The sequence below is a fragment of the Cibotium barometz genome, chromosome 25 (assembly GCF_041138505.1).
Source record: "Cibotium barometz isolate CiBa-2024 chromosome 25, ASM4113850v1, whole genome shotgun sequence".
Lineage (NCBI taxonomy): Eukaryota > Viridiplantae > Streptophyta > Polypodiopsida > Cyatheales > Cibotiaceae > Cibotium > Cibotium barometz.
In genome coordinates, this window is record NC_141070.1 from 29,647,350 (window position 1) to 29,663,657 (window position 16,308).

Below are 16,308 nucleotides of genomic sequence, written 5' to 3' on the forward strand. Positions count from 1 at the left end.
TTAGCCTGCTACCTAGTAAGACATCCAGAAAACAACGACGAAAAGAGATGCCACAAGAGCAAGCCTCTCAAGATCTCTATCAAGGAGGCAATAACACTAGACGCATAGCTGCACACCAGGGAGGATCAGCATGCTCCCTAGTGAGATAACGGGCTGACACCAAAGATGAAATTTGCGATAAAAGTAGCCCTCGTCGCAGACGGCCTACATGGCCATGAGCTCCATGTTGAGCATCAAAGAGGAAAGAAATCCTCATCGTCCACGGTTATGCCATAAACCCCGGAATCTCCTGAAATCAAAGAACATGTCGAAGTGTTGAGGATGGTGGCCGTGTTGCTGTCCAAAAACCCATTGACGTGGAGTTAGTGTAGCAGATGTCATGGATCTCTAGATAGCTGAAAGATATGTCTAGCCATTGGACACACGAGGAACCTCTGGGGGGCGACTATTCTCCGAGGAGGTAGTGCAGAAGAAGCATGTACCATCAGAGATGTGTCTTTATGAAGAGCATCCGCTAATGGTAGCCCACCAATCATTGCCCGCCAGATGAAGACCTGGGCTTTGAAGGGAAGGCCTCAAGGCCATCCCTAAAACACTGTTGTTTGCCACCAAGAAGCTATTTTCGTAAATGCCATGGTTTATTCGCATGCTAATGCATCCACAATTTCTTTTTGATCTGCATGTGATAAATATCATTTGTGGAAGCATGCACAAGAGTCACATGTCCCAATAATGCCCAATCCTCCCATGGATTTAACTGATGTAGATTCAAATGCAGCCATGCAACTCTAGAACTGATCCCAAATATCCCTATAACCACGTGGGACATGAAAGAGGCGCCTCGTTGATCGAAAGGAAATCAGCCTATTTTGTGAGGCAAGCATAATGTCAGACAAACACACCACACCCAATCTGGCCATGCGGTTGAATTTGGGATGGATTTCCTGCTTGTCATACCATTTGATCACACACGATGTAGCTACAATCTCTATATGAAAGGAATTAGTTTGACGGCAGGAGTATAGAGGTCTCCAAGTTTCCATCTGCAATACCTCCTGCCACGAAGCTACAAGGTGGTGAAGTATGGGCGAAGACCTAATTTTAATATGCTGATCCGCATTAACCATATGCCACCATGAAGCTTGAATATGGGTATTACAATGATGTATGGTCGTATCCTCTATAAGGAATGTTACAATATCAATCCATGGCTGCTGCCCAGAACAAGTGCATATATCCTAGAGAAGAGACTATCTTCTTGCTCTACCATATGCATTTGCACATCCACTATAACTGCACCTCCCATTCTCTTCAGCGTACAGATGTGTTCCCAAGAAACCCAATGCAAGCCAGCTTGGGAAACATTTTTTTTCAAAGCATGAAATGAATAGGTTGCACAAGTGTAGTCAATGTTTTATTGGTCCATGGCAACAAAGGCAGGCAGTAAGACACCATCGGAAGCATTATTACCTACGCAGCTTTAAGTCTAACATGGAAAGGCCAAGCGTGGGATTTTCAATAGACAAACTTATCTATAATTTTTCGTGAAATCCAATGAATGAGCTGCTTTCAAGTGACATCAACCCTAATTGGATACCCCAAATGTCAGATGATGGTCCCACGTGACACAATCTCCCCCTGCCAACCAACATCATAAATATCCCTCTCTGTGCACAAAATGAGGGCTGATTTGTGCTGATTAATACACAAACCCGAGGCTCTAGCAAACATAGACCAAGCATCCATCGCCTTATGCAGGTTGTGCTTATCAGCCTTGAGAAACATAAAGGAATCATCAGCCAGTGCCTACCCAACAAATTGATGTCCAGAAGGTTAAAAAAGCCCAAAGAGCTCTCCATTAGTGGCCAAATGCGAGAGCATAGTTAACATTGGATGTGTAGCAAGAGCAGACAACTGAGGGCTCAATGGATATCCTTGTTTGACTTATCCGGTGAGAGCTATCAGATTCATGGCCCTGCCATTGATCATAACTCGAGATTGAGACCCAAGACCAATCGTGAAAATCAATCTGGACATGCGTGGACCAAAGCCCATAATGCTCATCAGCTCTGCAAAACAGGAAGGACCATTTATGATGATCAAAAGCCTTCTCGAGATCCAGTTGAACCATGGCAATCTCTTGACGTGCATATTTGCATAGTCTATACCCAGTTGAACATTAAGTATGTTATGCAAAATGTTTCGTCCCTTGATAAATCCATATTGTGCCGGATGTATTGATGTTGGCAGACACTTCTAAAGACGGTTTGCCAGGACCTTTGCAAATATTTTATACATGCCTCCCATCAATGAAATAGGCCTCCAATGTTTAAAGGTAAATGGCGAGGGTATTTTAGGCAGCAATTTAATCAGCCCAAGTTTTCAATAGTCTAGCATGCATCCTGAGTGCCATACTTGCTGACATACAGCCGCCAAAAGACCCTTCAATTGGTCATCATATTTAGTAAAGAACTCATTAGTAAGAACATCCCAACCGAGGCTTTTATCCTTTGGCAAATGCATCAAGACAGCACCCACCTCTTCTTCTAATATATCTGCTTCCAGCTCAAAAGCTAGTGCTCGTGGAACTTGCTGTCTAACCAACTCAAAGAAAGTGGCACGAGCGCCTTTGACATGATACTCAAGTAACTCATGTGCACCCAAAAGTTCAGCATAGTATTGCCAACACATATCAACGATGCTTCGAGGTTCAATTACAATATTACCTTATGAAGTTTGAAGTCTCACCACATTTTCCCGAGCATACGAAGCATGTAAGGGATGAAAAAATTTGTGTCTGGAAATTGTGGTCATGCAAACTCTCATTTATATCTCTCAATTTCACCTTCTCATAGGATGTCAACTTGCAATCAGCCACACTGCTGAGCCAGAAATGTTGCCAAAGAGAGTATATGATCATTGCTCGAGTTATCTGTCAACAAAGAGTGGCAAAGAGCAAGCAACTCTTGCATCCGAAACAATCCTCCCTTCTTTTAAATGCATGATAAATACCATATTGGCGAGAAACCCTTTGTATGTTGTGAAGAAAGCCATCCCAAGCCAGCAAGCCAAATTGGTTCAACTCGCCCATAAAATGATCGATAAGATGATGTACATAACCATCAAATAATGAATGATCCAAGAAGGAGTTGATAAACCTCGGAGGGATCTTAGTCAGTAAAACTTCTGGCAGGAAGTCATCATCATGCATAATGTATAGTCTATCTGCCTGATCCAAGTATTTGTATGCTAAGGGGAATGAAATGTGTATCCCCAATCATCATAATTAAGCCATTTCCAAAGATCTTGCTTAAGAACATCAGCCTCAAGTGACATCCACGCTCTTTTTTTGGGCTGCTTAAGAACATCACTGAGTGAGGTTTGCTGCAATTCACAACACATATTAAAATCTCCCATAAGAATACCTGGTCTACCAAGGGCTAAATATTCTTTCAAATGTAGCCAAAGGGCACTGCGTTCTCTAGACACGTTCGAGGCATACAAACCAACCAGCCATAAAATATCCCCCTCAAAGGTAATTTCCACAATAATGAACCTTCCATTGACATCTGTCTTAACAACAAAAGGCTATAACTTATCATGCACAAGCATCATCACCCCAGAACTCCGGTTGGTTGAAACCCCAGCATAAAACGAACAACAAACTTTGAGCATAAAAGAGGAGCCAACTTGCACATGATCTTTATGTTCCACATCACACAAGACATCCCAACTATTCCCCAACACAATCTGCCACATAATGTATTGCTTATTGCAGGAACACACTCCATGCACATTCCATGTAGCTATCTTCATTAGATATAGAAGCAAAAAATCACTGTGAGGATCTCTCTCTCTCTCTCTCTCTCTCTCTCTCTCTCTCTCTCTCTCTCTCTCTCTCTCTCTCTCTCTCTCTCTCTCTCTCTCTCTCTCTCTCTCTCTCTTTGCTTTAGCAACACTTGTCCTCCTTCACATTTTGAGAGTAAAAAACCCACAAATTAATTGTCTTATCATCATCAACCTTTTTCTTTAACACATATCACGCATATGAAGTGAAGATTCACTTGCTGCATAATGAGAGATTCTATTTTTCTATTCAAGTAAATTTTACTTAGGATAACTTAAAAGTGGGGGATTTTAAAGCAAAGTTCCAAGTTGGGGATATTTGCTCCCACATTTAGCCACACAGAAATTTCAACCCCTTAAATGATTTAAAAAATGATTAAAAATCCTACATTGCACATATCAATTTAACTTTTTGTCTTCTTTCTTGTTTTTTAATTTATGGCTCTTAAACTCTTAATCTTCCTTTCACTTCTAGTCGCTATTGAGGATTTTTTTATCTTCTTCATTTCTTGGTTTTTGATTTCTGGCTCTTAAACTCTTAATCTCCGTTTCACTTCTAGTCACTATTGAGGAACTTTTTATCTTCTTTTTTGTTTTTTATTCATGGCTTTTAAACTCTTATTCTTACTTTCACTTCTAGTCGTTATTGAGGGATGTAGAGTTTAGTGAGGTAGACATGGCCCCAACGAACAGCACCAATGCAAATATTATTAATTAAGAAGCTAGATCAAAGTGTTCAATCCCTACCTTAAACTTGGTTCAAAAGTGGAAAAATGTATAATAAAAGGAGATGGCCAATATCAAAAAAGGAGGAGTATGGCCCGTATTAAAAGAGAGATATGACCAGTATCAAAAAAGGAGTATGGCCACCAATATCAAAAAAGGAGGGAAAAGGAGGTGCATGCAAATGAGTACAAGTAAATAGCAATTTAGAAAAAGACATGGAGGTAGATGTAAATTATGCATATAAGCCAAAAGTAATAGAAAAAGACATGGAGGTGCATGCAAATGAGTACAAGTAAATAGTGATTTAGAAAAAGACATGGAGGTAGATGTAAATACTGTAGATAAGCCAAAAGTAAGAGACATTTAATGTAATAGAAGCTCCCCCCTGTACAACCATCACTCTCACTTGCCATTTATCTTAGAATACTTATTATTTTAGTTAAGTAGAAGGAGAGAAATTATAAGAAGAATGTAGATGTGCTTAGAGGTTTTATTTAGAAGAAGAAGAAGAAGAAAAGGAAGAAGAAGAATATCATGCTTGTGTCATTATCATACCTTCCTTGAGAAGTATTCTTGGGAGAGCATTTCCTTCAATAATAAAGTTTAATGAATGGCCTCCTTAAAATCAAGGATGCAAGCCACATTCGGAGTCATGAATAAAAGTAATAGTTTCATGAATTCTTTTATCTTAAGGAATTTAAAAAAGAATTCAGTATGAGCTTTAGAAGCTTGAATGCCCATTTTCTTAAAAAGCAATATCCCCTTAAGCCCTTCCCTTTTGAACATCTTTAGATTTCTCTTTACAACTAGTCCATATAAAGATAATACCTAAAGAGCGAGAGACCTAGACTACCTAACTCTATTTCAATGTGGCCTCTAGCTACAGGCTTCTCATTTGATCGCTATTGAGAAATGTTAAGTTTAGTGTGGTAGACATGGCCAACTTAAGAGCATCAATGCAGCCATTATTAATAGAGGAGAGGTAGAGTAAAGTATCCAATCCCTACATTAAATTTGCTTGAGAAGGACAAGAGAATGAGTACTTTACAAGGAGGGAGGAGGGGCCACTATCAAAAAAGAAGGGAAAAGGAGCTGCAAGCAAAGGAAAAACTTTGAGTTTAGTATGGCAGACATGGCCGAATTGAGACTCACTCAACTAGATGTGGTCTTCTCTAGCTACACACTTCTCATTTGGCCTCTAACTACACGCTTCTCTCATTTGGTCACTATTGAGGAACTTCGAGTTTAGTAAGGGGCCATGGTTGCTTATGACCATCAATGTAAAGATTATTAATAGTGAGGCTATGGAAAACTATCCAATCCCTACCTTGAACTAGGTTTAGAAAAATAGGAAAATGAGTATTATAAAAGGAGAAAGAGGGGCCACTATCAAAAAAGGAGGGGAAAGAAGAAGTGCATGCTTGTGTCCCACATTCCACCTCCTTATCATCAATGATATCATGGCCCACCTTCCACCTCCTTACAGTGGCCACCTCCTTAAAATTAAAGACACAACCCCATTTGAGTCATGAATAGAAGTTATAGTTTCTTGACTTCTTTCATCTAGGAATTTAGCAGGAGCTTTAGAGGCTTTATGGCCCATCTTCTTAGACAGAAATCTTACCTTAATACCCTTTCTCCTTTCTACCTCTTTCCATTTCTCTTTACAATTAGTCCATAATGATAACACCTAAAGATTGAGAGACCTAGATTGCCTAATCGAGATCAAAATGTTCCATTGAAACCATTGCCTTTGTTTAGTAGCTCTAGTCTTACCCACTTGCATCATAATCTTGTGCAAATCAGCAATAAACACCAAATTGGTTCTATTAGTATTGGTCTTGTAAAGCCCCTTTTGAGACTTAGAGAGACTTTCGTAAAACAAATCATTTTTCTTTAATTATAATGTCTCAAACAAATTTCTTCCAGGAACACACTCTCCACACAAGATAACAATTATAAGAAAAATATCAACTATCAAAAAATTTACAAAACATGGTTTGCATGGTCGTCATTTAGATACTTCTTCTTCTTCTTTTTCTTCTTTTTGGTGGGGGGAGGGAGGAGGGGATTTCTAATCTTGAATTTTTCTTTGAAAACAACTTACATAAGTTTTTGAGCAAGGTGTAAATACAATACAAAAATTGTTCTATATGTGTTTGAGACATTGCAATATTAGCAATCAACCTTGCAAGGACCTTTCTTGGTGCATCCTAATCCATATTCTATCAATCTTCAACCTATTCATATTGACATTTGGACTAGGTACCTTGCAAGGACCTTTCTTGGTGCATCCTAATCCATATTCTATCAATCTACAACCTATTCATATTGACATTTGGACTAGGTACCTTGCTCTCAGGCTATGCTTGACAACTTGTGTGGTAAAAAGTTCAAAATTTGTTAACTCTCCTAAATATGTTACTTAGGATTTGGATTTAAGGCATGAAAAAGCTATATCTGATCTCTCAAGCCCATATTTAGTCGGTAGCTAAGGAAAAATTAGCATTACTGTGCGTGTATCCTTGTATATGTGAATTCTCACATAGCCAAAGGACTTATGATGATGTATTAGATATCACGTGTTTGTAACAGTGTGAAAGAACAAGCTAGCAGAATGGTAAGGCTACAAACAACATCGACATCGTTGTTTCAGAGATCGAAGGCATCGAAATCCATTCTCGATCCTTGAAACAGTATTATATTAGCATTAACTATTTTGTGAGTCAACTCAAGGCGATGCAACATGCATGGCACTTACGAAATCCACACTACAATTCACGGTAGCATTAGTGGTCTTCTGTGAAATTCAAGTGTCCACTTGTCTTGTAGAACTAACTGGTAATTTTGAAATTCAGGTTTTCACAGATGTTTATTTTTATTGTTGTGAATTCAAAAGCTTGGAGCAATGCATCATCTCTTCCACTATGAAAAGAGAAAGAGATGTGAGCCTTTTTCTTTTAATTTTTTAGAAAAAGAGCTAGGCCAAGAGGCCTTGCGAGCAAGAAAAATTATGTGAAACCCATTTTGCTTCTTGGACATGTGGATGAAGTGAAGCAAAAAATGGTCCTTATTAATTGAAATGTGTCCTTTTTTTTTTTGTTTTGGACACACCTCCTTATTTCATAATATGGCACTAGCTCTAGTATTTGAGGCTAGAGATATGGAAGGCTGTGGCAAGCAAAAAGAGCAATATGGAGACACTTGTTGTGCCACATGTTGGGACACATTATCAGTGCAAGCTAGCAAGAGGCAAGCAAGGGCATCGCCTTAAATAAGGCAATACTGGTAAAACTACACAAGCTCTTGGCATGGCTTTAAAAGAAATAGTGCCACAACGGTAGCAAAGTTCACAACTGTTAAAGCTTGACCTGTTGAAAGATTGTTGGAAGCAACATCTGAGTGTCCGCTGGGTCATGGGCACTTATAACAGAAGGGCACTCATTGTGGGCATCTGGTGTTAATTGTGTGCTACATAGATACGAATTAAGCAACTCTAATACTTCACAACAACACTGTACATGCTGAAAAAGAGAATGAAATACAAAAATCAAGCACCAACTGCTAGGCATACAGGTTGAGACCATAGTTTTTCCATACGACAAGCATACAGGTTGAGACCATAGTTTTTCCATACAACAACCATACGACAAACACATACAGGTATGGAAGTACGAAAAAAGTACAATTCACACCTCCAAGAAATTCCACACGTCGGATACCATACGACACCCTAAATTTAAGGAAAAACATGCTACTTATGACACAAAAAAACCAAAGACACTTGAAATTGCAAAGATTTTGGAATTAGAAAAGACATAAATAATGTAGAGCCAAAATCCAAACTACGGACTTTATATTATTGTAACTTGTTTACATCATACATGTATGATCAATGATGTATCATGTAGCATGTTACATAAGTAAGAACTAGGGAGTGTGGAGTGGGCAAATGCCAAAACCTCACCTATAGGCATAGTTTTTTCACACGGCAACCATACAACATACGTGTATATGAGTCAAAAACTATGAAATAAGTATGGTTCAAACCTTGGAGAAATTCCATTCGTTGGATTTCATACTTGATTCTTAAATTAAAGGGTAGACATGCCATTTTCAAAAAAGTGAACCATGAGAGACTTAAAAAGTGTGAAAGCCATGATAGATGGTCTATCATGGTTTTCACAAATTGACCATGTTTCATCCGTCATAACTTTCACACATTGACAATTAATCTCTATGTCTAGAAAAGATGCAAAACATTTTCTTTTTTGGCTCGAGTATGAAAAGTTTTTACATACGTGACCATATGCATATGGGTATGGAAGTACGGAATATTTTCCATACGAGTATGTAAAAAACTATGGTTGAGACCAAAGCACTATAACCACAAATCTAGTAACTAATGTCTACTTAGAGCACATATCATGAGACATACAAGTATCTTCCAAGAGCCAATTCGCAGCAATTTGTCTTAAAGAATAGGTATATTCCTCGAGCAATTTGACTTAAGTTTAAGACAGATTTTCTAGTGGGTGCCTATTCTGGAAAAAAAAGAGTGCCTGGGAGGCCACATCCTTGGCCAGAACATTGGGATTCCATTTCAGTCTCTCCAACATAGATGACATAACTGTCCATAGACAAGGCCCCAAGACAATTCTCATGCCTAGGCAATCCTCTCCCAATCATTGACTGCCTCGTTCGTTGTGTCCCAACTTGCCAGCAAGTGCAGCCAAACAACATTCCCAGCCATGAATTGACAGTTTTCTAAACCAGTTACAACTTCAAAATCCCGAGTCCTCAATACAGTTGATCATTCATCCACCATTGCATCTGGGTCTGTTGGGACTACAACCCATCATTGTGCTTGAGGTGGTGCTCAAAATCATGCTTTAGTTAGTTATTCCCTGATGCATGCACTGACCAACCTTCAACATTGCCAACTTGAGGTAGATTGGACCTCTAGCAAAGAAGATGCATCCCCTGGACAAAGTACCTACTAGTGACCTGAACCTTGTGCCTGCCCACACAAGCACTTAAGACCTAATTGGTAAATTCCTTTTGTCAACATCATGTCAACCCAGCTCATGTACTAGCCAAGTGCTGCGAGAAATTTTCGGGGTTCTGCAGCATTACATGTGTGAAATGACTGTTTGCAAGAAGTTTTTCTGTTGGTACGAACAGATGAAATTGATAAAATTGTGATGGCACAGTACCTCCTCTGGGGAGAAATTAGAGGTTTTACAACACTGAACTTGTGAGACTAAAACAATAGCTCAATGCCATCAAAAAATAATGTTTTGGCAACAATTTTTTCCTTCTTTCACTTAACCTACTCAAATGATAAAAGATTTAGCTTGACGGTGTACCAGCCTATAGAGCGGTTTGACAATGTTGCAGTTCGATTTTAACCATTTTTAAAACGTTGGTCAAAATCACTCCATTCAGAAATTTTCATAGCTATGTCAATCCACAATGTCCCACTGCTTCCATTCAGTGTCCAAGCAGTGCAAAAAGAATGGATGTCCAAGCACACCCATAAATCACAAGACACAATTCTAAGACACACAGCAGCACACTCATCAGCAAAAGAAAATTCATTACGCCAAATTCATGCCTTGGCAGCGGACCATACATAACAAAACTTTTGGTGCACAACAGATGCATCCGGGAATGAAATACTAAATTAATAACTAGAGTGAAGTCTTCCTCATGAACACAAACCCCTAAACTACACCTCTTAAGAGAGACAGAAACTTAGGCAGCTGGGACAGCAATGCGCCCTGCGACCTGATCCAGATCTCGTTGACCATTGGAGGTTATCCGTCTTCCCCTGCAATTGGCACCAATGACTTGTTAAATGAGTCAAGTAACTTATCAAAAACCATAGATAAAGACACTACTGGATTTCCAGAAATACTCAAAGATACCAATTGCTTTCAAAAAGTACCCACCCTTTTGGGTCCTTCTCAACGATATCAATCTTTTCAAGTTGCTTGAGCACGTCGCGAGCTATAGAGCCACTGCTTTTCCCAAAATGAGAAGGTCGGCTTCCATTGCTTTTTCGTCCACCATAGATCTTCCTGAAAGCACCTACTCCAACACCTCCACGAAGGTAGATCTTCCTTGCCATTGAAGCTATCAACAATGCCAAATTTATTGGAGCACAGTTATAAAACAATAGCATTGCCATGCAACAGTAGAAGCTGTGAAGTGAGGAGAGAACATATGGAAATGTAGCACCAAGGGAACACTAGAGATCTGCTAACCTGCTCTAACGTAGTACCAATCAGGGTCATAGGGAGCAAGCTCCTTGAAAGTCGCAGTCTTCACAATGTCAGACCATGAGGGTACCTCAATCTGGTTACCAACACATTCATTAAAACACTTCAATATTATGGCATGATGTCGAAAATGGGTTGAGACACCACAAATATTTTCCACCAAATGGAGCCCTACAGTCAAACTCCAAAATTTAAATCCTAACATAATCCAAAGAACCTATTAAGAGTAGTAGTAATCATGTCATGTGCATGCATGGACATGGCTGAATTCCGGCACTAATGATTAGGCAACAGATAAACAATAGAATTTAACCATTAGCAGCTTTAACACGCATGTGAAGGCTTGTCTATGGACCAGGAACCAGTCAGCCAGGTACTGGAGGTGTCTTCCTTGGTGTCAGCAGCATATATAGATTTATGGGTCCATGGAACCAGCCAACCAGCAATTGGCCAGTTGAATAAGTCCTCCAAGATCTTATAATAAGTCCAAGCATTGTTCATTGTAGTTCATCTACCCCCTTTTTTTTTTCCCGAGAAAAGATCCTTTCATTAGTTATATAAAAACGCCTGTAGGGCTGCAAAAGATCCTCTCTGCTCATAAGAAAACAGAGCAGAGAACAAAGCAAGGCAGCCAGGGAGACTCTCCCTAGGTGCTGAAAAATACAAGAATCAGTACAAAGAACTGAGAGGCTATATCATACAATAGGAGGGGGGAAAAGCCAAACAGGTGGCCTGTAGTGCCAACGGGGGGACCCCACGTGTAGGGTATAGAAGGGGCCGCTGCGCCAAGGTTCATCTACCCCCTAGATGGGTCAGGTCACAGATAAGCTTTATGTTTCCTCTTTTGGAAGGCCAAAGGCCATAGAGTCTGTACACCTTTTTGCACCATATGGATATACTGAATACACAGCCATCTCTCTCTATCTATTTGCGTTTGCATCAGGATGTTCCTATATAAGGTGCTTAACAAATCAATGTTCAGGCAGATTGCATGGATAGCAGGTTGACAAAATCAATGCTCAGTTAGCCATGGAGAAAGTAGCTATTAGAACTCTGGAATGCCACACACAAGTGACCTTGGATGTTATAGACTTTCCAACTTTGTAGAACCTTCCAAACTATCACAATGACCTCAAATAACTCAGCCTAGGCCTTACGAACAGATTTAATGTCCCCAGCATTACAAACAGATATTTGATGTCCAATCGGCTTTCTAACTTCGTAGAACCTTCCAAACTATCCTCAAATAACTCAACCTAAGCCTTAGGAACAGATATTTGATGTCCCCAATTGACTCCATACACAAGGAAGCCTTACAAAAATATTAGATGTCCCTAATCGATTTTCCAACTTCATAAAACCTTCCAAACTATCACCATGTCCCAAATAACTCAGCCTAAGCCTTACAAACAGATATTTAATGTCCCCAATCAACTCCATATACTCAGCCAACAAATGAAGGCTAATGGAATCTTATGACCCTATTCCTGCAGCACATCCAGGTGATTATTTAGGTCTTTTGTAATGATAAACTGAACTGAAGCCCTTAAAATATTGGCCCATCTATGTAACACAAAAGATTAGGGCCTGACACCTTTGTATTACATGGACATGAACCACAAAGGCAGAAAAGAAACTAGCAAATTCTATATAAGCCTGAAAATTAACCTGCCAGGGAGCAAATACGTCTTCCTAAGTCTAGTGAACAAATATTTGATGTCCCCAATCGACTCCATATACAAGGCCTAAGCCTTACAAGAAAATGTCCCTGATCAACTTTCCACAACTTCGTAAAACCTTCCAAACTATCACAATGTCCTCAAATAACTCAGCCTAAGCCTTACAAACAGGTATTTGATGTCCCCAATCGGCTCCATATACACGGCCTAATGAACCTCCGCATGAAGGCTAATGGGATCTTCCTGCAGCAGATCCAGGTTGTTATTTAGGTCTAAACTGAAATTAAACCCTTAATATATTGGCCCATCTATATAACACAAAAAACTAGGGCTTGACACCTTCGTATTACATGGACATGAACCACAACAAGCAGAAAAGAAACTAGCAAATTCTGTATAATCCTGAAAATTAACCTGCCTTTCAACCATTAAAGACAACATCATGGGAGCAAATAACGCAGCCTAAGCCTTGCAACAGATATTTGATGTCCCCAGTCGACTCCACATACAAGGCCTAATCAGCCTAAGCCTTACAAAAATATTTGATGTCCCCGATCGACTTTCCAACTTCGTAAAACCTTCCAAACTACCAAAATGTCCTCAGCCTAAGCCTTACAAACAGATATTTGATGTCCCCAATCGGCTCAATATAGGCGGCCTAATCAGCCTGCGCATGAAGGCTAATGAGATCTTATGACCCTAATCCTGCAGCACATCCAGGTTATTATTTAGGTCTTTTGGAATGATAAACTCCACCACCGGTTAAAATTTTACTCATGATCGACACTGGGCATAAGTTCAGGCAATCATATCCAGCAGCGTGAGAAGTTAACCAGAGCTTAATACACGGTTCAGTAAAAGGACCAAGAACGCACGGAAAAAGAATACAAAACCGTTGAGAAGGGCTCAAGAGTTAAAACCCTTCCAACAACCCACCGAAAAACAATGCTTGAGATCTCAAAAAACGCTCTCAAAGCCTGAAACCCTTGGATCTAGAAACCCTTATAGCCGGAGGTCCTGGCTGGCTCGGAGAACGTGAATTCGAGGCTTAAACCAATTTCCACTTTGGAACCCTGACCTGTTTCCTTGCTTCGAGCTTGAAACTCCCTTTGCAGAAAACCTGAACCTCTGATCTAATGCTAAGCTTGAAACCAAAAAAAAACTTAAACCCTAATCAGGACTACGATATTGAAACCCTGCCTATGGAGACAGAATCTAACCTTGCCAGAGCGCTTGAGGTGGCCAGCGTACGCACGCACGAACTCATGGGAAGAGACGTCCTTCACAGTCTTTGCGGTCGCCATGGCTCCTCTCCAGAATGCAAAACAGCTCCAGGTGAAAATCCACGACTCGTCGCAAGCACTTCAACGTTGCAGAGAGAGAGTGTAATCAGAAATCAAACCCTAGAAAGTGCATACGTGGCATCAGTTATAAACACACATTTCACATTTGGGCAACTCGCATAGTAATTTTCGTATACATATTCACTCAAATTTGATATGCTGCCTGCTCAAATGAGGTGGAAGAGGTCAATATTCACGGAGTGGGGACCTATCCGTGGTCATTGCGTGGGACGTTGCCATTTTGTGTCAGGAAGGTGGAATATCCATCGGCTCACACAAATAGCCCCCATCGTGTAGCTTATAGGCATCGAACCCGGGCCCCCATCATGAGACCCGACTGTTCTACCAGCTCTACTACACGCCCAAGGGCTACGACTCCCTAACCTAAGATCAAAAATGGAAATACGTATAGAAGCTAAGACTCTCTACCTTTGACACATGGCCAAACCCTCCCTCCTCTTCGTGCACAACCCTACCTCCTAGTGCTTCCCTCATTTGGATGTGTGAGGCCTGCCCCCCTCGAGTCCTCAACCACTTGGCATGCAAGGGTTGCTTGGTCCCTAAATTCCATTACCGAGCTCTTATTATTCACAAGGGAATATAATCAAGTAGAAAATCAAACCAACAATGCAAGTAAGCTATATTTTGTACATCATGCCCATGATGCAAGATTCTAATAAGAACTTTCAACACGCTCCCCTTAATCTTGTTTTACTCCATGACACTTGGGCTATGGGGGGGTTAACCAAGCCAGGTAGCCTACACCTAAGGTCACTTCGCCTACGTGCCTCTCACCAACGAGCCCATTGCACCGCCTAGGCCACTTTCCCTAACCTCACCCACGATCCCAAGCTAGAGGACCCAAGTCAGGGCTCAAAGCGAGCAGGTTTCACCGCTTATTCTGTTTCAAATGTGTCTAACACGAACATGGATGTGATTCTAGTGCCATCCAATCGTGCAAAACTTGTCCCAAGCTTCTATGGAAGAGTTCCCATGTTTGCCAGGACGTGAATCGAATTGAGTCCTTGGAGTCATCAAACTCTGACTCTTTAGTAGCTTTCCTTCACATTTTTCTTGGAAGCACACATGCTTAAGTCTTTTTGGTAGTAGTTAGTGTGTTGGTGGGTTATGATGATTAAACTTGGGGTAGGGACCCGTGAGAATTGTAGTAGCCATCAAGGTTTGTCAAAGGGCTGTCTATCTTAGATATGATTGAAGGGTCACCTTAGATATAGTTGAGCTTGGAATTGGGACCAGTGAGAATTGTAGTAGCCATGTCAAGGTCTATCAAGGTGTGGTAGGAATCACACATGCTTAAGTCTTTTTGGTAGTTAGTGTGTTGGTGGGTTATGATGATTAAACTTGGGGTAGGGACCCGCGAGAATTGTAGTAGCCATCAAGGTCTGTCAAAGGGTTGTCTATCTTAGATATGATTGAAGGGTCACCTTAGATATAGTTGAGCTTGGAATTGGGACCAATGAGAATTGTAGTAGCCATGTCAAGATCTATCAAGGTGTGGTAGGAATCAACACTTCCTTAGTAAAAAATAGAAGATTCCATAGGTCACACCCACATTGTTGATGTTGGAAAAGCTCTTGTTGGCACTAGGCCAAAAGTGAAAAATAGACTTAGAGTGGAGGTTGTTGATTAAGTTAAGGTGTTGGCCTCACATAAGATGAATTTCTCAGGTGTTGCATATTTTTTTAGATGCAGGTTCTTGTGGTGCCACCCGCATAAGGAGTCAAAGAAGTAGAAATCCACCTTTAGGAGTTATGTGTAATTCTACCTCTTTTGATATATCAAAAAGAAAACCACCTTTACGAGCTGTGGATAAATTCATCTTTTGTTTGCCCTTTCCATTCACCTTGCAAGCATGTTCTTGTTTCTTTCCCACCATAGTTGGGCTTGCTTGCTTTGCTTTTGGCTCTGCCAATTGCCATTGACGTAGAAGTTTTTATGGCAGGTTAATAGTGAGGATCCTTTTCTTTGTTTGACTTAGCTACCCACACAATAGAACCATCATAGTACTAGAATAGATTAGGCAATGATGGTCCCACACAATGTTAACCCCATTTTGGGCTAACAAAGGCACTTCATACTACACACGGGAGTAGCCAAGTAAGTGTTATGTAAATGGCACTCTAAAAGTTGTATCTATTATGAGAAAAGCTGGCAAAGGTCTAAGCTTAATAGATTAGGTTTAAGTTTGGGCACCCAAGTGTGAATAAGGGCCACAAATAAGTGTTATATAAACGGCACTCTAAAAGTTATATATATTATCAGAAAAGCTGGCACAGGACCAAGCTTAATAGATTAGGTTTAAGTGTGTGTGCCCAAGTGTGAATAAGGGCCGCAAATAAGTGTTACATAAGCGGCACTCTAAAAGTTGTATATATTATAAGAAAAGTTGGCAAAGGACCAAGCTTAATA

The 16,308-nt window shown here is 40.4% G+C and overlaps 1 protein-coding gene across 1 annotated transcript; it reads right to left on the reverse strand.

Annotated features, from left to right (window-relative positions):
* Positions 1-10,011: 10,011 nt before the first annotated feature.
* LOC147624445 (small ribosomal subunit protein eS19z-like) lies at positions 10,012-13,957 on the reverse strand. Its single transcript, XM_086819435.1, has 4 exons — positions 13,756-13,957; positions 10,842-10,932; positions 10,527-10,710; positions 10,012-10,405 (listed from the first exon to the last, which is right to left on the reverse strand). The coding sequence occupies exons 1-4, from the start codon at positions 13,837-13,839 to the stop codon at positions 10,330-10,332; spliced, it is 435 nt and encodes a 144-aa protein (XP_086675561.1). The 5' UTR covers positions 13,840-13,957; the 3' UTR covers positions 10,012-10,329.
* Between the last annotated feature and the right edge of the window lie 2,351 nt (positions 13,958-16,308).